Source organism: Lissotriton vulgaris, chromosome 10 (assembly GCF_964263255.1).
Source record: "Lissotriton vulgaris chromosome 10, aLisVul1.2, whole genome shotgun sequence".
In the NCBI taxonomy this organism is placed as follows: domain Eukaryota; kingdom Metazoa; phylum Chordata; class Amphibia; order Caudata; family Salamandridae; genus Lissotriton; species Lissotriton vulgaris.
The window spans coordinates 229,337,371-229,365,146 of NC_141698.1; the positions used below are offsets into that span (position 1 = coordinate 229,337,371).

The window sequence follows — 27,776 nt, forward strand, 5'->3', positions numbered from 1 at the left end:
CCACCTTCCCCAGTCTGGAATCTCAACATAGTGCTTACCAGACTAATGGGGCCACCATTTGAACCTATGCATAGGTGTGAAATACAATTCCTCACATGGAAGGTAGCCTTCCTCATAGCTATCACGTCACTTAGAAGAGTAAGTGAACTGCAGGCTTTTACGATTCAAGAACCATTTATGCAGCTACACCAAAATAAAGTGGTTCTTAGAACAAACCCAAAATTCTTACCGAAGGTTATTTCAGCATTCCACATCAATCAGTCAGTGGAATTACCGGTTTTCTTTCCAAAACCACAAACAGTAGCTGAAAGAGCCCTACATACACTGGATGTTAGAAGGGCCATATTGTACTATATAGAAAGAACACAAACTTTCAGAAAGACAAAACAGCTATTTGTTGCGTTTTCACCCACACATAAAGGCAATCCCATCTCCAAAGCGGGCATTGCCAGATGGATTGTAAAATGCATTCAAATATGCTACCTAAAGGCAAAGAGAACATTAACTGTTCCTCCTAGAGCTCACTCTACACGTAAACTAGGAGCATCTATGGCATTTCTGGGAAACATTCCACTAGATGACATATGCAAAGCGGCTACCTGGGTTACACCGCACACCTTCACAAAACACTATTGTGTAGATGTGCACACAACACAACAAGCTAGAGTGGGACAAGCAGTATTAAAAACATTGTTTCAGACAGTTGCAACAGACACGGGCGACCACCGCTAGGGAGAGAACTGCTGTATAGTCTATTCATAATGTACCATCTGCAGCCCATATGCCTCGAACGGAATATGCTACTTACCAGTATGCATCTGTTCTTGGCATAGAGGGCTGCAGAGTGGCACATGCCCTCCCAGCCTCCCCGGAAACCTGTGTCTGTTCCAACATTATCTTATTTAGATACACTTACATGGGCACTCTTATCTGTATTCTACTATACTACTCCATCTAACCCTACTATGGCAAAACAATCTAAGGATGGAGCCGATGCCCATGCGCACTACCAACTAAGGGAGGAGTCACCAAGAGACAAAAGACTCTCCAAGAGAAAAACAAAGTGCAATCATCCGAGCCCAACACCAGATGGCGATCTATTCATAATGTACCACTCTGCAGCCCTCTATGCCAAGAACAGATGCATACTGGTAAGTAGCATATTCCTTACCGATTTTGAAATACCGAATTTTACCGATTCGGTATTTCAAAATCGGTAAATGGGATGTAGGTCCCAACATCTGGATATGTTACCGATTCCTTAAAAATTCGGTATTTACCGATTCGGTAAATACCGAATCGGTATTTGCTATAGAATCCTATGGGCCTTGAAGCCCATAGGATTCAATTCAAATACCGAATCGGTATTTGCCGAATCGGTAAATACCGAATTTGTCAAGGGTGCAGTGGGTGTCACTTTGACACCCTCTAGCACCCCCAAAACGGGCATGTGTGCAATGTGGCACACAGACATTCCCTAAGGGCACGTCTGTCTGTCACATGGCACATGTGTACATGCACAGATGTGCATGTACACAGGAATCGGTATTTTACCATGGATTTGTATTCCATGGTAAAATACCGATTCTGTAAGCCATGTGCCAATGGAAAATTGGCTACCCACATAGCATTTTCGGTAATTTTACCGAATCGGTAAATATTACCGAATCGGTAATAATAACGATTCGGTAAAATTACCGAATATGTGCCCCTACATCTCCATAGCCCTTTACCGATCGGAAACGGCCGAAAATCGGTATTTTCGGCCGATTGCGATCAGTAAAGGGCTACCTACATCTGGCCCCATATGCCTACGTTATTAATGTTAAAAAGTGCTGAAATATAAAGTAGGTGAGAAGTAATATATGCAAAAAATACATGCAAATATTAGAGGTAACTGCAAGTTCTAGCCGCTTTTAGATCTACCAACCAGAGTAGGTGCCCCAGATGATAGTCTAGTGCTGTGTGTTTTCAATACTGTTATGCAGCAGCAGCTCACTAAGGTTATTGAAATGAATCTGTGTGACCCCTTCCATTTCTCATAAGTGAGCTACTGTTTCAATCTAAACAAAACCTGTTGCATGGCTGTAAAAAATATAACCACCCTATTTCTCTTCAAAATGTCTGTAATGAACACATACACACATCACCCTTACTACAATATAAATGAAAAGAATATGGTATTAAAACAATAGTCCTTTGAGAATCACTCAAGGTCAGCAGCGCAGGTTTCTCTGCAGTCACAGGGGGCCCTGGCAGACAGCTGAGAAGGCTATCAGGGGCCACTCTGAAAGGCTGGGGCCCTGGGCCACAGCCCCCTTTGCCCATGCCTTAAAGCGTCTCTACTTTCAGTGGCAAAACGTGGCTTCCGAACCACACGCAACAGCCAAAACAAGATACAGACACAACAGAGAAAGCGCAGAACACTTTCTTTTGCATCCATGGATTGGACATTTTTTTGTTTTGTTTTATTTAGCGCGAACTAGACCCGAGACATTCAGAGCGCTTTACATGAGCACCAGTTTCGTTACAGACGAACACATTCATTTTTGTTAGGCACGGGGAAATGAAGTGATTTTCCCAGAATCGCAGGATGTTCAGCGTCGTTGCCGAGACTCGAACCCGGTTCCCCAGCTTCGAGGTCTACCGCGCTAGCCGTAAGGCGGATCCTCTTCCCAATGTTAAATGTAAAATCCTAATACCAATGTATATGAAAACCTTAGCTTAAAAATAACAGTGGCACGCCGTCGCGAAAATGTAAAGAAGGCTTGTGCGGTATAAAGCGGTCCTACAAACCGATGCACTTTGCAGCCAGTTGAGCCGAGTCACTCTGCTGCTCCGCCTTCCCCTTATTATGAGCTCTTAACTACACACCAACCAACATTTGACCCATAATCCCCGGTGCTAGCTTGCATTGTTTGACGGTGCATTTGATATCGAAAACTTGCCTTTTACGATTGAGGCACAGTACACCACGGTGAACTTTGGAAAGGGCTACACCGTTGGCAAGTTTCTTTTGGGTTAGGCAACAGTCAGCAAGGCAGATTTGTCAAATGGGAATGGTGCTATTCTCAGCCGTGAGACTGGAGACTCCTCGGCTATAGGACAGCGGTGGGGATGCAGTGTTATGCGCTCTGCTTTAGTTCAGAAACATACAGCAGATGTGCCGCCCCACAAAGGCTTGCTTATTACTGCTTTTGTGTGGTTGAAGGGCAGACAGGTTAGTTTCCCCTCTCTTTCTCCTTGACTTTCCATCTCACTCCTTATCTCATTCCACCTGTACCATGCTTAGATCGCGCGGCTGTCAATATTTGGAGTGGGCGAGAGCCTGGTACTGGGCCCAAGGAGCTTGAGCATGTCCTAGAGGTGACCGTTTCAACTCCTCCTCTAGTCACTCGCCCCCTCCCCCGCAGGATTACACCCCCTGGTGGCCGCCGGGCACAGGCTGCTGGTTTCACAGACACTTCTCGCTAGCTTTCAAAGGACTGGCTGTCCTTCCTGCAAGCACCCTAGCATCTTTGGAGCAGACTACACACCCACAATGAGCCAGGTAGGTGCTGATGCGCTGGTGCTTCTGTGACTGACACATCGAGAGATTTGGGAACTAAGAATGAGGGCTCAGGAGATGGCTTTACTTCTCTTAGCTTCCAGAGCGAATTGTCATCTGGGTCATGAAAGTCTCCAGTCCAGAACTTTCACCTATAAATCTTTGATTGCAGATGTTTTCAGTCTAAATAATTAAGGAGAAGAAAAGCAAGCCAGAATGCATTATGCTGTCACAGAAACGTCCAGGACTGGAGACTGGAACAGTGTCCTTAATGACTTAGAAGAAAGTGATCACTGAAATGTTAATCCATACGTCATAAAAAGTGGTAATCAAATAGTATATTAGCTTCTTTCAAACACGACCAACACATCCCAGAAAACACTTGTGGCTTTAAGGGTGGGATCTAGAGCCTGCTGAGTTGTGTGGTTCTCTGAGATGTGCAAGAAAAGCTTTTGTACCCAGAAATATGTCTCCCGAGCCACACATATGCTTAGTAGAGACTATGAACACTGGGCCACATCAAAGAATGTCATGGTTTGGTTTGCATCAAGTAAACAAGAAGTTTGTTTGGCACTGAAGTGTGTTGCCTATAACAAGCCAGAAAGTAATATAGTTCTCAATTTTTACGTCTGAACCAGTGGCAGCTTCAGTTGTTTCACCGCCCTCATGTTTTCCAATACGATCATAATACATATATACATTTAAGTTGGGGGCTTCCATCCATTTGTATTTTTAAATGGCATTCACATTTTGGTTCTACCCACCAACGTTTTTAGCAAGGGCAGTGGGTCGGCTCTTTTCAGCCATTGGCTTGCTTCACTGTTGGCATTTTGCTTTGGCACAAGTGCACTTCCACTGGAAAAGAGTCCACTTCAGTGCCAGGGGGATAGGCCTTTCTCTGTCTTCATTTTACTGTTTATTTTTTTAATGCATCATTTTTTACTCGCTTTTTCCCATACATATGTATGTGACCTTTAAACGGTGGCATTTTTCCTTTTCATTACTTTTATATTTTTAATGTCTGTTGCATATATTTGCAAAAAAAGTACATTAAAAAAATCATAGTCCTGACACAGCCAGACCTGTTTACTTTGCCAGGGCTTCTTATGTACGTGTGCTGGTTTAAATGACTTGAGATAAACATATTTGAAAACTGTGTTCAAAACGAACTAATTTTGCACACTCACTTCTCAATTTTTCGTGGTTTTAGAAGGAAATACTGAATGAAATTGTTATGTAAGCGTGACAGCTACTCCTAGAGTCGACCTAGCCTTTGATTGTGCTAAGATTTGTCAGTTTATGAGGCCAGTAAGTTTGAAAATTCACAAAGTTACTGTGGCGGTGATTAACTGAGTTTGAGATTCTATATTGGGGTCCTGCTAACTGTTGTGAAATGATTTTATTGACTAACTTTAAAATTTTAGTTTACAGGCAATATTTTAGAATTGATGAAATTTCTTGTTTTTTTCCCTAGTTACTTTTTCAAGAATTGCAATGCTTTCATTCATATAGGCATTCCTACCAGGTTGTAGTATAGACTATTTGCTTCAGTACGTAGGTGCAAACATCTTAACTGAAGGCGTCACGCTACACTGGGGATATTTGTGGGGACTAGTGCAAACTAGAAGTGTACTGGGGAGTGCTAAAAGTGGAGCACAAGTCGTAAAAATGTAAGTGAGTTTCTTGTTTGCATACACAATGTGTAGTGGTGTTGTCAACTGATATTGTAGGAAACAGCATAGCTCCAATGCCCCTTACGTTAACGAAAATGTATCTATTTTGCATTGGATTGCAGTCTAATATTGTATGTATTTAGATAGGGAGTATTCTATATAGTCACTTAAACAATGTATTTGTATAGTTCGTGTATGGTATTACTATATGTCTCTTATTTGTTAGTTCTTAGCATTGGAATCATGCAAATTTGTTTTAGAAAGCTCGGTGGGCATAAGCATTCACTGCTAAGATCTGTATATAACCTGCAGATCATGGGTTGAGATTCTGCCATGGTCATCTCAACCTTTTATTCTTCAGTGATCAGAGAAATAAGCACTAATTTGCAAAATGTATATCCCTCAATCCGTTTGCAATATTTTCACCTCTTAGAGGCCCAACAGTGATTAAAAGTAGATGGTGGGAGGATTCTTCGGCTTACACTTAAGAGCTACTTGGTCTTTCTCATAGATTAAATGAATGATGCAAATGCTTAAAAAATACTATGATAGGTGATATTAAAGATACAAAATTGGTGTGACACTACCAATCGACTTACAATAAATGGGTCACTGTCTTTGGCTGAAGGGGATCACAAACATTTATTTATGTAAATACAAGGGAGACTCCATCCACTGATATCAACCCTCCACTTGTGCACTGACTTGCTTCTCTGAAAAGATGCTCAAATATTATGGGAGGTTTGAGAACTGATTCATTACATTCCTTCCACTTTGTAAATCCAGCAGCCTGGTTCATAAACCACTACTTAAGTCAGAAAACACATCCTATTTTTTATACTGACACAGACACTTTTAGTGCTAGTTGTAAACTTCAAAAACAAAAAAGGGGCAGGGAGCCTTGGCAAAGGGCTTGGCAAAAGATCTAGCCCATATTTCACTGGACATGCTGAAGCGCTTGTCCAGAGGTCAAGTCTAGTTGGCTCTTGTGGACATGGGTTTGGGTGTACGTGTAATTGCTGACAATTACTGACCTTAGAGCTTGCTGGGCATGTTCCTCTCTTGAGGTAGTAGGACTGCACAGGATGCAGATTTGACTAAACCCGTTGCTGGGTGGGTATCGTCCAAGGAAGTGCTCTAGGGAAGAGGTGTAGGCAAATTCTAAGTTCTTGTTAAATTCTTAACAGTCATACTTGTTAATTATAGAAATTACAAATCCCAAAATATACAGCTGTGTTTCTTTGTGGTGTTCCAGCCTTCCGACTGTAATAGATGTCTGAGAGGGTTTATATTGACCATCATTGTAGCAAATTCCTTAGTTGTGTATATAAACAGATCAAACAAAAGATGATGGGAGAAATGTTTGCAATAAGTCTGACTGCTGACAATCGCTTGGGGTGGCATTCTAACCCATCATTCTGTTGCACACCATGTCACCTCAGTTTGGACCTAGCCGTAGGCTAATCAGTCTTGGCTCTGCTCCAATGGGAACAGTACAGCTCGAACTTCCAAGACAGGTTCTCTGTTAAAATGGAACACAATCAACCTAAGCCAATTTCACCCGGGTTGGGAAGTTTAACCAGGTGTAGCTTGATTCCAGTGGCAGAGTGAGCACAAAATCTGTCTGGGCATAACTTTGACACTTAGGGTGGCACATCAATCACACCAAAAGTGATGGGTGGAATGCGTGCAATCAGTCTAACCACTGGCAGCTGCTTGGGGTAGCATTCCAACCCATTGTTCTTTAGCCCATCCTGTCACCTCAGTTTGGACCCGGCCAGAGGCCATGGGTGTCCAAAATAATGCCAAGAAACTTCTGGCCTCCTTTCTGGCCGACAGAACTCAGGTGGTCACAATGGGATCCTTTCGTTCTTCCACCTTGTCTCTGTCATGTGGAGTACCTCAAGGCTCATCCCTAAGTCCGACACTTTTTAACATCTATGTGTCGGACCTAGCCAATATCATTCGTGCACATGGGATGAGCCTTACCTCCTATGCAGACGACACTCAGTTGGTCCTTGCCATTAAGAACAATGGCCATAAAATGGCTGATGATCTCAAATTAGGCATGGTGGCAATTGGGAGCTGGATGGCTTCCAATTGCCTAAAATTAAATTCCGACAAGACGGAAGTAGTCATCTTCGGACAGCTGACCCCGGAATGGTCCTCCCGTTGGTGGCCCTCGTCATTAGGCCCTCCCCCTGAGCCTGTCAGCAAGGTGAGGAATTTGGGAGTCATTTTCGATGACCGCCTCACTTTTTATCCACCAGATTACCTCCTCTGCCTTCCACAAACTGAGACTCATCAAAAAAATCCTCCCATTCCTTCCTGACACAGCTGGCAAAACCCTGGTAACTTCCCTTGTATTGTCCACCCTGGATTACTGTAATGCATTGTTCCTAAATGCACAAGAAGGAGTCCTAAACAAAATGCTAATTATACAAAACTCAGCTGCTAGGCTCCTGGGAAGAATCCCCAAATATCAATCCACTTCGGACACCATCAAAAATTTACACTGGTTGCCCATCAGAAACAGGATAACATTTAAAACTCTCTGTATTGTGTACAAGGCCTTGCACAACCTGGGACCAGCTTTTCTCGTTCAAAATCTGACCCCTTACTGTCCCCCCAGAACACTACGTTCCTCCAGCCTAAATGACCTTGTGGTTCCTCGTACCAAAACTGTTTCATGGGGAGATAGAAGATTCCTGGTGTCAGCCCCAAAGCTATGGAATACGCTGGCCCATTCGATTAAAACTAGTCCTTCACTCTGGTCCTTTCGCAAACAACTCAAGACCTGGCTTTTTAATCACAAAACTCAGCTCCCCCCTCTCTGGTTAAATACTATAGATATCTTAGCGCCGAGACGCCCATGGGCCTTTGTTCGCGCTCTAGAAATATTACTAATAAATAAATAAATAAATAAATAAATCTTGACGCTGCTCCAATTGGAACACTCCAGCCTGAACTGCCAAGCAAGATACTCTCAGAAAGGGAACACAAGCAACACAGGACCAGTTTCGCCCTAGTTAGGGTTCATCAGCAAGGTATAGCTTGGTTCAAGTGACACAGTGTCTAACGTTTTTTTATTGCAAATTAAGACATTATTACCATACCTAACTATAACATCACTTTAACCTTTGTTTTTTTCAGTGAATACATATATTGACATAAATATATTCAATGAAAAATCAATAGTTAAGCCGTTGTTATACTTAGGAAAACTATCTATTCTTTCTATACAAACCAAACTTAAAAAACACAAATATTAGAAATTCTTCAGTTATAGTTATACCTTAAATGTATAATTTACAGACCAACTTGAATTCATACAATACACAAAAAATAATTTAATCATCATCAATCTTTACTTTATTCGGTGATGCGACCATTAAAGGGCATTTAAAATACATTCAATCCATAAATATAGCAACCTTAATAAAAAACGACATTAATGTGCAAGGTAATAAATAAATACAGACATTACATAAGTATATATTGACCAGCATAAATACCATGCACCAAATTCAATAATACAATTTGTCATGTATAGATATTCTCTTTGCCGTTAACAAACTTAGGCCACAAAAAAAAAATCAAATGAATATTTCACATTATTGATATAATGTCACTTGACTTGCATCATACACAATAAATAGACAATATCGATTAGCATCAGCTAAAAATGTCTCACTTTCTACAACAAATACAGCAATATAAAAATTACTATAGTTAAAAACATATCATAATATACTGTTGTGTCCGATAAAATGCTGGGTGCCTCACTCAAATTGCCTGTTTTTAATTACTGCTCATAATCAGGGAATACTGAGTATCACAGATAATCGAACAATCCTGAGTAAGGCTCCTGATATAGCAGCCATTTCGCCTTAACAGTACTTACAACTTGGACTCGGCTGGAATCTCTTGGGCAACCTGGGACATAAGCTTCTGTTGCCTAAACCAGACGCTCATCAAAAACCTACTTACAGCAAAAACAATAGATGCTGTGGAGTCAGATTTTAATATCCTCAATGCCACCCTATAACTCCTGACTCCCAAATTACAGCAGACAGGACAAATCCATTTTTGCGAAGAAGGTGATATTTTGTACAGAAAAATAAAATGGTTTCTTTTGTCTCCAGTGCATAACCACATGCAGGGTATGCAGTTGTGTCTACATTTTTTGAATATACATTAAATGACCTCAGGGGTAAGTAGACTAGTCTACATCTCACATAGAGGCTTTTCACCAGGGGTGGTGAAATCAGATCATGAAAAAACTCAGAAAAAGATTTTAAGCTTAAAAACTCAGTAGTTAGCCTCCCCACAGTTCCACTTGTAACATACCTTTCTTCCAAAATGGCCAAATACTTGGCTTTCACAATATCAATATAATTTTTACTGTTGCTTTTTTAACATATACTTTTAATTTTATAACTTTTATGCTACACTTTCAAATTATTGTAACTCTTGCACCTCCATACACAGTTTATTCAACTCTGTAGCAACTACATTAGCTTTAACTCACCACTTTACCATGCACTGTGTTCTCACAAAAGATATGATTTGCAATGTCATAATTATTATTGTAAATCATATTATTTTACATGTTACAACTGATATTATATAAAGGGGTATAAGCAGCGAATGGAGAAGGCACAAGTAGAGTGGAGTGAAGTACAGTAGAATGTGGGACAGTGGAGTGGTGTACTGTGGCATAGTGTACAGTGGAATAGCTTACAGTGGAGCGGTGTATAGTGGAGTGTTCTACAGTCCAGTGGGGTACAGAGGAGTGGCGTATAGTGGCATAGCATAGAGAGGAGTGCTGTAGAGTAGAGTGGTGTACAGTAGAATAGCATACAGTGGAGCGGGGAATAGTGAAGTGGTGTCATGTGTATTGTGGTAGAGCGTTCTAGCCTACAGTAGTGTTAAGTGCAATGGCTTAGAGTGGAGCAACATATTGTCGAGTTGGGTACAGTGGATTGGCTTACAGTAGAATGGCGTAGAGTGTAGTGGTGTACAGTGTAATAGAGTATAGTGTAGTGGCATAGATTCGAATAGTGTGCCGTGGAGTGGCATATAATGGAATAGCTTAGAATGCAGTGGCTAGAGTGAAGTTGCGTTCAGTGGAAGGTCGTACAGTGGGGTATCATAGAGGGGGCTAGCATAGAGTACAGTGGGTTAGACTGTAGTGGCATAGAGTGGATTAGGATAGAGTAGAGTGGCGTAGAATGCAGTGAAGTTCAGTGGAGTGGATTACTGTATATTATTGCAGTGGCTACAGTGGAGTGCCGTACAGTGGAACAGTGTAACGTGGATTGGCGTACAGTGTTGTGCAGTGGAGTGACGTACAGTGAAATGTGTAAGAGTGGATTGGCACACAAGGAAATAGGTTATAGTGGAATGGCTTACAGTGGTGTGGCATACAGTAGAGTGTTCTAGACTCAACTGTCGTTGAGAACAGTGAGGTGCAGTGTAGCCTAGAGTGGAGTGACACACCCTATAGTGGCATACAGTGGAATAATGTACACGGGAGCGGCGTAGAGTGGAGTGGCAAAGAATGGAATAGCGTACAGTGAAATGACACACAGTAGATTAGGGTACAGAAGAGTGGAGTTGATGTGCAGTGTAATGGCTGATAGTTTAATAGCTTAGAATAGAGTGGCATACAGTGTAATGGCTTCTAGTGAAGAGTTATAGAGTGGAATACCATACAGTGGAATGTTGTTCAGTGGAGTGGGGTAGAGTTTAGTGATGAAGACTTCAGTGGCATACTGTGTAATGGAGTACTGTGTAGTGGTGTAAAGTAGGGGTTTTAGAGTGGAGTGGCATACAATGGAATAGCGTAGAATGCAGTGGCGTACAGTGGAATGGCATACAGTAGAGTGATGTTGAGTGGAATTACTTCCGTACAGTGTAGAGAGGAGAATGAAGTGGCATATAGTGGAATAGTGTACAGTAGAGTGGCATAGAATGGAATGTCATACGGTGGAATAGGGTAGAGTGGATTGGCATAAAGTGAAGTGACGTACAGTGGAGTGGAGTAGAATGGAGTGATGTACAGTGTAATAGCATACAGTGGATTGTCGTAGAGTGGAGTGGTGTGCCATGCTTTGGCATAAACTAGAGTGGAGTGGCATTCAATGGAGTGGCGTACACTGAACTAGCATATATTAGAGCACCATAGAGTGGAATGGCATAGAGTGGAGTATTGTAATGTGGAGTTGAGTACAGTGGAATAGTGTAGATTGTGTTCAATATCCTCAATGCCACCCTATAACTCCTGACTTCCAAATTACAGCAGACAGGACAAATCAATTTTTTGCGAAGAAGGTGATATTCTGTACAGAAAAATAAAATGGTTTCAATTGTCTCCTGTGCATAACCACATGCAGGGCATGCAGTTGTGTCTAAATTTTTGGGATATTCATTAAATGACCTCAGGGGTAAGCAGACTAGTCTACATCTCACATAGAGGCTTTTCACCAGGGGTGGTGAAATCAGATCATGAAAAAACTCAGAAAAAGATTTAAAGCTTAAAAACTCAGTAGTTAGCCGCCCCACAATTCCACTTGCAACATACCTTTCTTCCACACTGGCCAAATACTTGGCTTTCAAAATATCAATATCATTTTTACTGTTGCTTTCCGAGCAATCCCACAAGTGAATCAACCCCAACAGTCTGCGCCAAGATTTTGCCATGACTTAGCCAGGGAATCCCTTTAGCACCACTTAAATTTAAAACATATTTCAGAGATTCATAATATTGGCATGAAAAAGTAATTTTTTTAACATATACCTTTAATTTATAACTTATGCTACACTTTCAAATTATTATAACTCTTGCACCTCCATACACAGTTTATTCAACTCTGTAGCAACTACATTAACTTTTACTTGCCACTTTACCATGCACTGTGTTCTCACAAAGATATGATTTGCAATGTCATAATTATTATTGTAAATCATATTATTTTACATGTTACAACTGATATTATATAAAGGGGTATAATCAGTGAATGGAGAAGGCGCAAGTAGAGTGGAGTGAAGTACAGTAGAATGTGGGACAGTGGAGTGGTGTACTGTGGCATAGTGTACAGTGGAATAGCTTACAGTGGAGTGGCGTAGAGTGGAGTGTTGTACAGTCCAGTGCGGAGCAGTGGAGTGGCATATAGTGGCATAGCATAGAAAGGAGTGCTGTGAAGTAGAGTAGAGTGGCGTGGAGTGGCGTACAATAGAATAGCATACAGTGGAGTGGGGAATAGTGAAGTGGTGTCATGTGTAGCGTGGTTGAGTGTTCTAGCCTACAGTGGAGTAGTGTAAAGTGCAATGGCTTAGAGTGGAGCAACATATTGTCGAGTTGGGTACAGTGGATTGACATACAGTAGAATGACATAGAGTGTAGTGGTGTACAGTGTAATAGAGTATAGTGTAGTGGCGTAGATTCGAATAGTGTGCAGCGGAGTGGCATATAATGGAATAGCTTAGAATGCAGTGGCTAGAGTGGAGTTGCGTTCAGTGGAAGGTCGTACAGTGGGGTATCATAGAGGGGGCTAGCATAGAGTACAGTGGGTTAGACTGTAGTGGCATAGAGTGGATTAGGGTAGAGTATAGTGGCGTTGAATGCAGTGACATTCAGTGGAGTGGATTACTGTATATTATTGCAGTGGCTACAGTGGTGTGCCGTACAGTGGAACCGTGTACAGTGGATTGGGGTACAGTGTTGTGCAGTGGAGTGACGTACAGTGAAATGTGTAAGAGTGGATTGGCATACAGGGAAATAGGTTATAGGGAGTGGCTTACAGTGGTGTGGCATACAGTAGAGTGTTCTAGACTCAACTGTTGTTGAGAACAGTGAGGTGCAGTGTAGTGGCCTAGAGTGGAGTGACACACCCTATAGTGGCATACAGTGGAATAATGCACACAGGAGCGGGGTAGAGTGGAGTGGCAAAGAGTGGAATAGCGTACAGTGAAATGACACACAGTAGATTAGGGTTCAGTAGAGTGGAGTTGATGTGCAGTGTAGTGGCTGATAGTTTAATAGCTTAGAATAGAGTGGCGTACAGTGTAATGGCTTCTAGTGAAGAGTTATAGAGTGGAATACCATACAGTGGAATGTTGTTCAGTGGAGTGGGGTAGAGTTTAGTGATGAAGACTTTAGTGGCATACTGTGTAATGGAGTACTGTGTAGTGGTGTAAAGTGGGGATTTTAGAGTGGAGTGGCATACAGTGGAATAGCGTAGAATGCAGTGGCGTACAGCGGAATGGCATACAGTAGAGTGATGTTGAGTGGAATTACTTCCGTACAGTGTAGTGAGGAGAATGGAGTGGCATATAGTGGAATAGTGTACAGTAGAGTGGCATAGAATGGAATGTCATACAGTGGAATAGGGTAGAGTGGATTGGCATAAAGTGAAGTGACGTACAGTGGAGTGGAGTAGAATGGAGGGATGTACAGTGTAATAGCATACAGTGGATTGTCGTAGAGTGGAGTGGTGTATCAATCATTGGCATAAACTACAGTGGAGTGGCATTCAATGGAGTGGCGTACACTGAACTAGCATATATTGGAGCACCATAGAGTGGAATGGCATAGAGGGGAGTATTGTAAAGTGGAGTTGAGTACAGTGGAATAGTGTACATTGTGTTCAATATCCTCAATGCCACCCTATAACTCCTGACTTCCAAATTACAGCAGATAGGACAAATCCATTTTTTGCGAAGAAGGTGATATTCTGTACAGAAAAATAAAATGGCTTCAATTGTCTCCTGTGCATACCAACATACAGGGCATGCAGTTGTGTCTAATGTTTTGGGATATACATTAAATGACCTCAGGGGTAAGCACACTAGTCTACATCTCACATAGAGGCTTTTCACCAGGGGTTGTGAAATCAGATCATGAAAAAACTCAGAAAAAGATTTAGGGCCAGACGTAGGTAATTTTTTTTTACCGATTCTAAAATACAGATTCATACCGAATCGGTATTTCAAAATCGGAAAATGAGATGTAGGTAAAAAATCGGTAATAAATACCGATTCGGAATCTGAAATCGGTATTCACCGAATCGGTATTTCCCGACTCGGTAAATTCCGAATCAGTAAAACCCATACATTCCAACGAGCCCTTAGGAATGAATGGGATTTACCGAGTCGGGAAATACCGATTCGGAAAATACTGATTCGGAAATTTGAAACTGACAAACATGTGAGCCTGTGAACCAATCAGGAACACCAACCACACCCAAACCCAAAGGTAGAGTGGAATCAACCAATCAGAATCAAGCACCCCTCCCCAGTACCTGGGAGTGGCCACGCCCATGCAGGTGCAGAAACCAACAGTCAGGAGAGCAGGAGGACAGACTGAAGAGCAGGCTTCCCTGAGCTTACTTGTACATCACCATGGAGAGTCAGGACGGACAGAGGGATGCTGCTGAGCGCAGAAGAAAATTGAAATTCAGCCCAGAAGAACTGCAGGTGCTTGTTGCAGAATTTGTCAGACATTACAGCAAGATCTTTGGGAAACAATCACTGCATGTTGCTGAGTCCATCAAGCGCACTACCTGGATTGACATACAAGGAAAGGTAAATGCCATTGGTGCCACCCACCGGGAAATAGACGATTTGAAAAAAAGGTGGTATGATCTTCGCATCATAACCAAAAAGAAACTAGCTGCCCACCGAAAAGAAGCTGCAGCAACAGGGGGAGGAAGAAACCATGCACCACGACTCACCGACATTGAGGAGCAGATGGAATCCACCCTTGAGCCTGAATCCATCCATGGCATTGGGGACGCTGACAGCTCCGCAAGAGCTGCAAAGAAACAAGGTAAGATGCATGTACATTGTCATGGTCCCATTTCCCAATTCCCCTTCCACACTCTGTGTGCCTACATCACACTTCTGAACAGGTTTTACCAATGCCCAGCAATGCATCATTGGAGATGTAGTCATAGGTAGATACCTCTATGCAGTCAGCATACCACACAGCAAGAGATGCAACACACTACTAGCATAAGCAAATGAGGGACAGGCAAATGTGTGACAGTAGTGTGTTTAATCAAGTAACACAGGTGAACAACTCCACTGACACAATGTCCATGTCTGTCCACAGGAGAGTCATCGCGCAGCACAGCGAAGGACATGGAGAAGAGGAGGGAAGATGCTGGTCCCAGCACAGTACACAGAGGGAAGGACAAAGAGCAGGCAGCCAAGTCACCTGAGGATACAACACCACCACAGCCACAGTCTCCTCTTTTGTTGGGAGTCAGGAGTCCGGAGTGGCTGCACAGTCCCCCACCCCGACAACTCCGTCCCCAGTGCTAGAAAGGTCAAGGCGGCTTGATGTGCCTCCTCCCCGCATACTTGAAACATCAGAGGAGGAAGAGGATGAGGGTGACATGGCCAACAACCCACTAGAGTCAGCCAACGCTGAGCAGCTGCCCACTCCTAGAGCTGTGCGGGCAAGTGTCCGAGGACGAAGGTCATGGGAGACAGCTGAAGAGCATCACGGTCAGGGGGTCTTCTGTGGTCTGGAGGTCACCATGGTCAAAGTCCAGCGCCTGCAGGCGAAAGCAATGATGGGTGTTCAGAGGCAGGCACGCACCACCAACAACAAGCTGGATGACATAGGCAAGGGCCTAGGAGAATTATCTGTGAGTATGAAGTCAATGGCATCTGGCATTACAGACATGACACAATGCATGACTGTCCTGTGCAACAAGTTGGAGAGGGACCATTTGGAGAGGCGCAAGGCCCGTGTAGATGTGCGGCAGCAGACAAAAGCCCTAAACAGATTCGCGACTGCAACCTCCCTGCTGTGCAGACGGCCAGTGGCAATGCAGGATGCTATTGATCAGTCCTGCACCAATTTATCTGTGGGAATGGCCAGAGTGACCTCTGCCATGGAGCTCGTGCTCGCACAACAGGCTGCCACTCGAGGCGACACATGTGTGGGTGAAAGTGAGGAGTCCACCAGCAGGAGTGGCGCAAGCACTCCTGTTCCTGAAATACGCAGGAGCGGCAGGCGTCATTCGACAGAGACAGGACACACCGAGACCCATGACACACAGCCACATCAGCCCCACCCTGTCACCCGTGGACGTAAACATTGACTTTGCCCTCCTCTCAAGGTACAGGTCACGGTGGTGTTAACCGTGACCACACAGTCATGGACATTTATATTTCGTGTAACCATTGTGTGGTATCATTGCACTTGCGTAGTGAAAATTAAACTACGTACATCATAATCTTTGCCTGTCTATGTCTCATTACTTACTCAGAAATATTGCTGTGTGACCTCCGCCCGTCTCAGTCTCCCATCTGTAGCAGGTGCCGCTACTGTACCTTGGGCCTCTGCCAGTTCTGTGTCATCATCAATGTCCTCATGATGTGTGATCTCCACCTCTGTGCCTTCCTTGGTGGCGAGATTGTGTAACATTGCACAGATCGCAATGATTTTGCAGCACAGGATTGGAGTGTACTGTCGTGCCCCTCCGCTCTTGTGATGGCAGCGAAACCTGCTCTTGAGCAGTCCAAATGTGCGCTCTACAACGTTGCGTGTGGATCTGTGTGCCACATTGTACCGCCTTTCACTCCTGGTGGATGGGTTGAGGTAGGGGGTGAGCACAAAGGACCGCAGGGCACATGCACTGTTGCCTAGGGGGGAGAAAGATTGACATTAGTTGCATATACATGATACAATGATCTGCTGTGGGTGTCAGGGTGTGTCAATGTAATTTACCTAGCAGGTATCCGTTTCCAAATTCTCCGGCAACTAGGCGTGTGTATATTCCACTGTTCTGGAATATGTACGAATCATGGGTTGAGGTGCCGGGTTTTTGGCAACCCGGTGGTGCCAGGGGATAACACCCGAAGACCTCTGAGTTCTCCCTGTTCCGGACCACAGAAACCAAGAGTCTTCTAGTTGAAGTCAGAGATCGAGTTTTATTGGCTGCAACCAAGTAACATGCGTCCTAGAAGCACGACAGCACGGGTCGTAAGTTCTCAGGAGACTGTTAGTTTTTTACAGAACCAGCCTTCTCCTTTTATACAGAATATTACACTTCGGGCAAGAATTCTTGAGTTTACAATACGGTCATAGACATATTTACACAATAGAGCAAAACGCACAGTCATGTTGGCCAACCCATATTTTAGATGTCCAGTTTGTGATAGATGACCCAGCCCAGCCCGGAATTACAATCAGATATCGATGAAACCCCAATAAAACAGGGCACCTCCTTGTCATAAAACTGGCCATAAACAAGGAACATGGACAGGTGTATGTGTGTAGAAAACATGGTCTGTATGTGGTGAATGGTTTATGGCATGTGGTGCTTTGATGATATCTTACTCGGCCACTGGGCGAGGAGCTGCCCAAACAGGTTTGGCTGGAGGCGGTGGAGTCAGTTCGGCCAGGTCATGGGGAAGTCAGCTAAGGTGGACGTGTCCTTTCGGATCAAGCTCGACCTTAATCAATTGACTTATATGAGGGCAAGGCATAAGATGGATGCCGTTCACAAAATGGAGTCCGAGGGTTCAGAACGGACACCAAGATTTGAGGGTGTTGGCATCGCTCAAAGAAGCCGCAAATGCACAGGGATAATGTCCTAATCATTACCGGTCTGCCGATACCAAATTCGTCATGGTACGACGATATTTTGTGACACGAGTGTTGGACCTCGGTACCGTATCACAGCAGGGTCCAGAATTTCGGAACCACAGGGTACTCCCAGGGAATTTTGCAATGATGTCTGTGATGATGTTGCCAGCGTTGCATATGACCTGTACATTGATGGAGTGCGTAGACTTGCGGTTCCTGTATATGTGTTCTGTGGCTACAGGTGGACAGAGTGGTACGTGGGTGCCATCTATGCAGCCTATCACGTGAGGGAAGTGTGCCAGTTGATAGAAATCAGTCTTAGTTTTTGCAAGCTCCGCAGGTGTGTCAGGGAATGAAATATAATGCTCCATCCTCTGCATCAGGGCGACAAGGAACCTCCTGAAGAAGCGGGACAGGCAGCTCTGGGACACACCACCCACTGCAGCTATCACACTCTGGTAGCTCCCGTAGGCAAGCAGGTGTAAGCTACACAGCACCTGCACATGGGATGGCGTGGGCCCTGGGTGTTGGGTGCTCCAGGAGTGGGTGTAGGTCCCTGATCAAGTCCATGATGGTTTGGGGATGTAGCCTGTACCTCTGGAGTATTTCAGGATCTGTCAGTTGGAACAGTGTTATCCTCTGCCTGTACACTTGTTCCTCCCTTTGCCATTCCCTCTCTTCTGCTGCCTGTAGTCTCAGCCGCCTTGAAATGACGTAGAAAGCCGCCATTCTGAACCCACTGTTTTATTTTGGGACTCTTTTTATAGCCTTCACCTGGTTACCATCTACATTCATTTCATGGTAAATACCGACTCATAAATACCGAATTTCCGTGAATTCGGTATTTTTCGGGTTTCCTACATCTCCATGGCCATTTTTTTACCGTTTCTTATTTACCGATCCGGTAAATAAGAATTCGGTAAATATGTATTCGGAAAATTTCGCTTCGGTAAAAACCTACTCCTATTTACCGAGTCGGTATTATACCGACTCATAATTACTGAGTCGGAATTTTACCGACTCATGTTTTCCGAATCGGTAAAAAATCAGCTCCTACATCTCATTTCATGGATACCGGTCGTAACGGCCGAAATTACCGATTTTCGGCCATTACCGACCGGTATTGGGTGACCTACATCTGGCCCTTTAAGCTTAAAAACTCAGTAGTTAGCCGCACCACAATTCCACTTGCAACATACCTTTCTTCCACATTGGCCAAATACTTGGCTTTCAGAATATCAATATCATTTTTACTGTTGCTTTCCAGGCAATCCCACAAGTGAATCAACCCCAACAGTCTGCGCCAAGATTTTGACATGACTTAGCCAGGGATTCCCTTTAGCACCACTTAAATTTAAAACTTATTTCAGAGATTCATAATATTGGCATGAAAAAGTAATTTTTTTAACATACACCTTTAATTTATAACTTATGCTACACTTTCAAATTATTATAACTCTCGCACCTCCATACACAGTTTATTCAACTCTGTAGCAACTACTTTAACTTTAACTCGCCACTTTACCATGCACTGTGTTCTCACAAAGATATGATTTGCAATGTCATAATTATTATTGTAAATCATGTTATTTTACATGTTACAACTGATATTATATAAAGGGGTATAAGCAGTGAATGGAGAAGGCGCAAGTAGAGTGGAGTGAAGTACAGTAGAATGTGGGACAGTGGAGTGGTGTACTGTGGCATAGTGTACAGTGGAATAGCTTACAGTGGAGTGGCGTAGAGTGGAGTGTTGTACAGTCCAGTGCGGAACAGTGGAGTGGCATACAGTGGCATAGCATAGAAAGGAGTGCTGTGGAGTAGAGTAGAGTGGTGTGGAGTGGCGTACAGTAGCATAGCATACAGTGGAGTGGGGAATAGTGAAGTGGAGTCATGTGTAGTGTGGTTGAGTGTTCTAGCCTACAGTGGAGTAGTGTAAAGTGCAATGGCTTAGAGTGGAGCAACATATTGTCGAGTTGGGTACAGTGGATTGACATACAGTAGAATGGCATAGAGTGCAGTGGTGTACAGTGTAATGGAGTATAGTGTAGTGGCGTAGATTCGATTAGTGTGCAGTGGAGTGGCATATAATGGAATAGCTTAGAATGCAGTGGCTAGAGTGGAGTTGCGTTCAATGGAAGGTCGTACAGTGGGGTACCATAGAGGTGGCTAGCATAGAGTACAGTGGGTTAGACTGTAGTGGCATAGAGTGGATTAGGGTAGAGTAGAGTGGCGTAGAATGTAGTGATGTTCAGTGGAGCGGATTACTGTATATTATTACAGTGGCTACAGTGGAGTGCCGTACAGTGGAACAGTGTACAGTGGATTGGCGTACCGTGTTGTGCAGTGGAGTGACGTACAGTGAAATGTGTAAGAGTGGATTGGAATACAGGGAAATAGGTTATAATGGAGTGGCTTACAGTGGTGTGGCATACAGTAGAGTGTTCTAGACTCAACTGTCATTGAGAACAGTGAGGTGCAGTGTAGTGGCCTAGAGTGGAGTGACCACCCTATAGTGGCATATAGTGGAATAATGCACACAGGAGCTGGGTAGAGTGGAGTGGCAAAGAGTGGAATAGCGTACAGTGAAATGACACACAGTAGAGTAGGGTACAGTAGAGTGGAGTTGATGTGCAGTGTAGTGGCTGATAGTTTAATAGTTTAGAATAGAGTGGCGTACAGTGTATTGGCTTCTAGTGAAGAGTTATAGAGTGGAATACCTTACAGTGGAATGTTGTTCAGTGGAGTGGGGTAGAGTTTAGTGATGAAGACTTTAGTGGCATACTGTGTAATAGAGTACTGTGTAGTGGTGTAAAGTGGGGATTTTAGAGTGGAGTGGCATACAGTGGAAAACCGTAGAATGCAGTGGCGTACAGTGGAATGGCATACAGTAGAGTGAAGTTGAGTGGAATTACTTCCGTACAGTGTAGTGAGGAGAATGGAGTGGCATATAGTGGAATAGTGTACAGTAGAGTAGCATAGAATGGAATGTCATACAGTGGAATAGGGTAGAGTGGATTGGCATAAAGTGAAGTGACATACAGTGGAGTGGAGTAGAATGGAGGGATGTACAGTGTAATAGCATACAGTGGATTGTCGTAGAGTGGAGTGGTGTATCATGCATTGGCGTAAACTAGAGTGAAGTGGCATTCGATGGAGTGGCGTACAGTGAACTAGCATATATTAGAGCACCCTAGAGTGGAATGGCATAGAGTTAAGTATTGTAAAGTGGAGTTGAGTACAGTGGAATAGTGTAGATTGTGTTCATATTTAGTGTTGTAGCTTACAATGGAGTGGCCTAAACTGGAGTGTTGTACAGTTGAGCAGCATACAGTGGAGTGGTGTACAGAGTAGTGGTGTACACTGGAATGTTTTAGAGTGGAGTAACTTACAGTGGAATAGCGTAGAGTAGAGTGGCCTAAAGTGGAGTGGAATACTATTACTGCATATTTATTGTGTTTTTCATTTCTTTCTTTATTTCGGCGAGATTCGCCATAAATGTGTTTTATAAAGCACAAACATGACCCTTAAGGTATCAGATCACTGTACAAAGAGATAGCTATTCAGGGTTGCAGTGCAGTAAGAGTATTTGTCACTTAAGATACGCTGCACAGTCTTTGAAGAGCAAGGTATAACACAATAGGAAACCAACAACAAAAGACCCTGTCCACAGGACGTACACTTGTGTCAGTTACTGAAATAATAGAACAGTCTGTATGTACTGATAACTATTATAAACCCCTACAGTTTCTGAGGGGAACAATTCACTGCACCTCGCCCAGACGTTTTCAAATTCAAGCTAAAAAAAGGCCAATCTTCCTTGAGAGATGCACAGAACAACACGCTGTCTGACACATCTAGGTCAGTATCAGGCATCCACACCGTCAGTGTTGGACCAAGTTCTACTTAGAAAAAATGTGCGAGAAACGAATGACACCTCACGGAAACACCACCAACGGGGTAACTGGTATGTAATTTCCAGACAAGCCCCTGTCTCATCATCGGTAGTCACTCGATTCTCAAAGAAAGAAGAAGGAAAGTGTCCAAAACAAACAACCAAAACGTGCAACAAACAGTGGAAGCAGGAAGCATCCGCTAGTGACAAACACACAACATAAAAAAGTGCATAAAACACAGCATTCAATTCCCTTCAAAAACTTTATTCATAGAGAAATGAATGTCTGCTGTTAGAATAAAAAGGCTGGTAGCTATTCATGCATACCATTACCTATTGCCAATGCCGACATGTTTCACTGCCACAACAATTTTCATCAGGGCTGCACTATATGCTGCCACTCCACTCTTGGACACTTGTTCTTCTCGGAGAAGGAGACGAAGCGCTCATTACTCGAGGTCACAAATGCTAAAAGCTTAGTGAAGGCGGAGACTCATGGTTGGAGTACTTCTGCATCTCTTCATATCTCCATGCGGCTGCTATGAGCAAACAGGCTGTCTCTGGTTAAACACAGAACAAGTGTCCAAGAGTGGAGTGGCAGCATATAGTGCAGCCCTGATACACCTATAAGCCACTCGTAAGGCAGACCTCGACAATCCTGGAGGTAGAGTGCTTGGTTTTATGTGAGAGGGTGCCCTAGCATGAGCTGAGCTGAGCCCCTCTGCAGCTTTCAGAACCATCTCCTTATAGCATGTTGTGTAAGGTGTCAAACACTTTGGAATACTACCCCCCCCCGCCAGTCCTGGCAGTGGGGGTAGCATTCCTCCCTTCTAGAGGGAGAAGACATGTAGTTACTGGTAAACCCGGTTAAAGTTAAACCGAGCCCCAGCATCACAACTCTAACTGAGGCTAGGAGACCACAGTGAAGGTCAGCTAAAAAAAAACAACTAAGGGAGGATCGATGCCTAGTTCTAGAAGGACCTTCCACAGCTTTGACCTATTGACTAAATCAAAAGCCGAGGAGAGGTCCATAAAAGCCATGTATAAGGACCCCTACTTAGCAATCGTATATTTGCTGATTAAAAGTTGGAGATTCAGGCACTGGTCCACAGTGCTTCTCCCGGCCCTAAAGCTGTACTGGGTGTTGGACATGATGCCACTATCCTCAAGCCAGTCTGTGAGCCTACCTAGTATGACTCTGCCTAAGATTTTAACTGCAGAGTCAATTAGGGAGATGGGCCTGTAACAGGCCGGATTTCCACGTGTCCCTTTTTAAAAATAGGTATGATAATGGACTTAGCCCAAGACTGCGGATGATTATTTTCTCTGGAGGCATTGAAGACGTTTGTGAGGATCATAGCCCAGAATTTCGGGGCGCTCATATACAGGTCAGCTGGGACCCCGTCTGGACCCGGGGCCTTGTTGATTTGTGTTGCATTGATGGCTTTTTCAACATCTGCCTCCTCAAAGGCCATATTAGGCCCTAGTTGGCACGACACTAGGGTCACTTGACTGGCTGGGAATAAATGCTGCCAAAGTGGGCGAGCCATAACTCATCTGGGATAGAGCTTTCCAAAATTTGGTTTTCCACCCCCGAAAAAAAGGGCTGATTAATGATGGCCCAGACTTAACACTATCTCGCAAGGACTCTTCTGATAACAATTCAGTCCAAGCTTCACTTTTAATCTGGCATTTACGGGCATGAATAGCTTGTTTGTATAATTTCCGTAGTGTTGCTATTTGTGCTCTATCTCTTGGCACTTCTTTCAGAGCTTTTTGAAGGACAGAGTGTGCTTTAGAACAGTTATGATCGAACCATCTTTTGCCTATTTGGCTGCCATTATTATTTTTAGCCCTCAAATCATTATTAACTTGTTGACATATTACATGAAAAGCTTCAACAATCTCAGTGTTAGGCGCTAAATTGTCCAAACATATTCCCACCTCCTGTTCAAACTTGCTCAGAACATTATGTAAGACATTTTCCGGAATCAAGTTAGCCCATTTACGTCTTCTGCCCTGATCTTTGGGTGACAAGTCCGTAGCGGTTTGAACATGCTTCTCTTTAAAACTCAGAGACCTCCCTGTAACCACCTCTAGAGTCACAGGGTTATGGTCGCTAAAAACAGAGTCTAATACCCTGTAGTTTAAAACTTCAGACAAAACTAAAGAAGACAAGAAAATATAATCAATAACTGTTCCAGTAAGACCACCCTTAAATGTAATTGGTCTTGGTCCACCAACACCACATCCTGATTCATATAAATTCAGGGAGGCCAGGAGGTTCTCCAGAGCTTCACCTTGCTTAGTATGTTGGAAGTGTGTTGTTAGCGAGTTTGGGGCCCCTCGCTATCTTCCAAAATACACTCTAGGCTGCATGGATGGATGTTAAAGTCGCCCATGAGGAAAACCACAAAATTGTTCTGTTTACATCTATAATTGTCAAAGAAATCCTCTAGTGACACTAGGTGTTGATTAAGACCAGCACTATCAGGGGAATTATAAAAATTAATGAATAACATGGTAGGGAGATTAGTGACTGACAATTCAACGATTAGACAGTTATGAGAACCAGAGTCCAACTGTTTAAGCACTCCATTCATATTCAGTGATACTAAAAGCGCCAAACCTCCCTTTGGTCTACCTATCAAACCCGGGATAGCCTGGGTGCTGAAAAGGACATAGCCATCCAACATAAAACCATGTGTTGTATCCCAGGTTTCTTGGAATGCTAAAATATCATATGATTTAACTAGGGCCAACCAGTTTTCATCTTGCAGTTTGGATCTAATACCGGCGATGTTCCAGCTAAGGATTCTACAGACATTATCTCTGGGTGGGTTGGGGTCAATCACCTCTTGTGTGTCATTTAATTTGTCTAGTCAATCGATCTCTTCCAAAGAACTGAGAGGGGAAAAACGGTTGGACAGATTTAAGCCCCCACTCTGTGGGTTCGCTAGACACTGCCCCTGCCAGGCACCATGTTGTGACGGGGGAGGATGAGAGGTGGTAGAATCCAGTAGAGAGAGCCTGCCGAAATCACCACACCCCCAGATAGAATGTACTTTCCTTTCTGAGACCCTTCGGGCTAGGGGAACAGTAATTACCTGTTTGATGTTTCGTGGGGGATAAAAATAACCAAAGGGGACAGGTCTTATACCAGTGTTTCTGAGCTCAGACCCATCCTAGAACAGCCTATCCGCTAAATCCTTCTTGGTGAAATTTACAACAATACAATCCCCCGACAAAGTTTTAGGTTGTTGTCCTAACCAGCCGACCCTTCTAACCATATTGATAAAGGGTGAAATATCAACATCCCCACTTGAATATTGCCTACACCATTTCCTGGTTGTGTCTAATAGATCTGCAGTGGACTCACTACAATTAGGTTCTAAAGGAGGAACCCCTGTCAGCACTGCTACAAAAGGGGCAGCCTGTGGGGGAAGATACAGTTTGTGGGGGAAGATACAGTTTAACCTCACTAGGTAAGGCAGAAATTTTCCTCGTGTTTGCCTGTACAGCATGATTTTTATGTGTAGACTTTATATTTGCAACCAGGCTGCTGTGAGAAATGACCTTCCCCATGTTATTATCAAGTGACCCCGAGATGGCGGCTGATGGGGGTTGGGTCTGGGGCACAATGGTTCGAGGAGTGTTGAGGGGCGCATCGGACTCCACTCCTTCCATGTTCCTACTACCACAATTATCAACAGTGTTATGTTGTGGAACAGAATGTTGATTTTGGTTGCGGTAATCCTTTATGAAGACATCAATAGTCTCGCACCTTTTGAGTAGGCCTGCCACGCATGTATTTAATGAGTCAACAATGTCTTTGGCAATGCCCACCAACAGAGGTTCAATACGTGTGTTGAACAACTCTTCCATCTTGTCCTCCAGGTTATTTACAATGTCCTGGACTGGGTCTTTGTTGGGGTGTTTGGCTTTTTGTGCACATTTCTTGGCACTATTTCAACTGACCAAAGACTGTGGTCTGCTAGGGCCCGGAACCTCTTGTAACAATGACTGAGGAATGGAGGACAAAGTGTGCAGGGGGTCATTGTTCGTCTCAGTGGGTGGGTGATGTAGCAGAGCCTCTATGGAAACTGAGTTGGGCTCTGGTGTGATGGTATTATTCAGATCAGGCAATGTCTCTTCTGTAGCCAACTTTTCGAGCCGCTACTCTTTCTCCGCGATTGCATTTTCTTGATTAATGGCCCCCACTGCGGACGTTAAGCAAGAGATAATGGACTCAGACTTACGTTGAACTTTAGCGTCTTTTACCCCAAGGCTCTCATTACTCATCTGTTTTCGCTTGCCCATTCTGACTTCTTAGGGAATTGGCCCAGCCCGGCCTCCTCTGGCCTCTGATGGCCGCAGATGGCCCGCCCTTGTCCCGGGCTTCTCACGGCTGCTCCCGCGTGCGACTCGCGGGGCGAGAGGCGTTCCCTCCTGTTAAGGCGCCTCCGGGCACGTGGATGACATCACGCTCGCGCCTACAGCCTGGGGCAGCTGGGTCATGTAGTTTAACCCAGCGGCGGCGGCGGCGCGGCGGTCAGCGCGGGCAGGCAAACAGGGTCCCGGGTCCCCACAGTGTGACTGGCTGGTGGCGTGGATGGCGCTGAGATGCCGTTTCCATCACGGCGGGCTGGTAAGAACAACTTCGGCCCCCAAGAGCTCAAGGCGCTCCCTCCTGTTAAGGCGCCTCCGGGCGCGTGGATGACGTCACGCTCGCGCCTGCAGCCTGGGGCAGCTGGGTCATGTAGTTTAACCCAGCGGCGGCGCGGCGGTCAGCGCGGGCAGACAAACAGGGTCCCGGGTCCCCACAGTATGACTGGCTGGTGGCGTGGATGGCGCTGAGATGCCGTTTCCCTCACGGCGCACTGGTAAGAACAACTGCGGCCTCTGTTGTAGAGTTCTAGGAGTTCCCCCTTCTTCGCTGCACTTCTCCCTCCATCTGGAGTCAGGTCTTGGTTATGTTCAAGATTCAATAAACGCTGCACCACTAGCCAGCCACCTAGGGCCAGATGTAGGTAATCTCAATTTACCTATTCTTAAATACCGAATTTTACCGATTCGGTATTTAAGAATAGGTAAATGGTATGTAGATAATTTTTCGGTAAAAATTACCGAATTGGTAAGATTCGGTAATTAAGAATCGGTAAATACCGGTTCAGTAATTACCATTAATTCCTATGGGCCTAGAGGCCCATAGGAATGAATAGGAATTACTGATTCAGTAAATACCGATACCGAATCTGTAATAGGGGGAACCCTTTCAAGGGTGGCAGGGTGTCACATTGACACCCTGTTGCACCCCTGAATAGTGCATGGGTGCACATGTGGCAGCATACATGCCCTAAGGGCATGTATGTCTGCCACATGGCACTGAATAAAAAGCAAAAAATTGCTCTTTTAACGGTTTTCGTTATTTACCACCAACTTGTAGTTGGTGGTAAATAAGGAATCCTTACAGGTAAAAAGCACTCACTTGAGTGCTTCCTACATTTCAGATTCGGTACTTTACCGAATCGGTATTTAAGAATTCGGTAATTTACTGAATTCTTAAATACCGAAACGGTAAATTTCCGAATCTGAAATGTAGCCACCTACATCCCAAATGCCTAATACCGGTCGGTATCGGCCGAAATTCGGTAATTTCGTCCGTTACCGACCGGTATTATGGTTCCTACATCTGGCCCCTAGTGTTCTATCTGGACAATTGAAGAAGCTGGTCTCAATCGGGCAATCATCAGAGACTGTCTAAGTTGCACTTGAGGCCTTTCTATCCCCTGGCTCCAATATATCAACACCTGCCTCATGGAACTGGTTTATGCCTCATTGTTTGTGCACCCAGATTTAATTGGTAAAGGGGATCGTCAGAGGGTTTTGGATAGTTTCCGAAAGTACAAAGACTTGTCTAGGGAATCTCTTGAAGTATCCAAACCCTCTGTTAGGGATTACTGCCTTATTTATACAAGTACCTCCCTTCATTGCCCCGTATCTTTTATGTGCAAATAAGGTGCATTTAAGGAATTTGTTGACCAGGTTTAGGCT

At 44.1% G+C, this 27,776-nt stretch overlaps 1 protein-coding gene across 4 annotated transcripts in view; it reads left to right on the forward strand.

Moving 5' to 3' along the window:
• SLC4A2 (solute carrier family 4 member 2) overlaps positions 1-27,776 on the forward strand; it is a 1,480,655-nt gene that overhangs the window by 562,840 nt on the left and 890,039 nt on the right. The window contains exon 1 of one of the 4 annotated variants that reach the window (XM_086940915.1): positions 3,464-3,550. The exons of the other annotated variants lie outside the window; for them this stretch is intronic. Coding sequence (XP_086797041.1) covers positions 3,542-3,550 — 9 coding nt within the window. The 5' untranslated portion in view covers positions 3,464-3,541. Of the gene's footprint in view, positions 1-3,463; positions 3,551-27,776 lie in introns of those variants that run through there. 4 annotated transcript variants of the gene reach the window in all.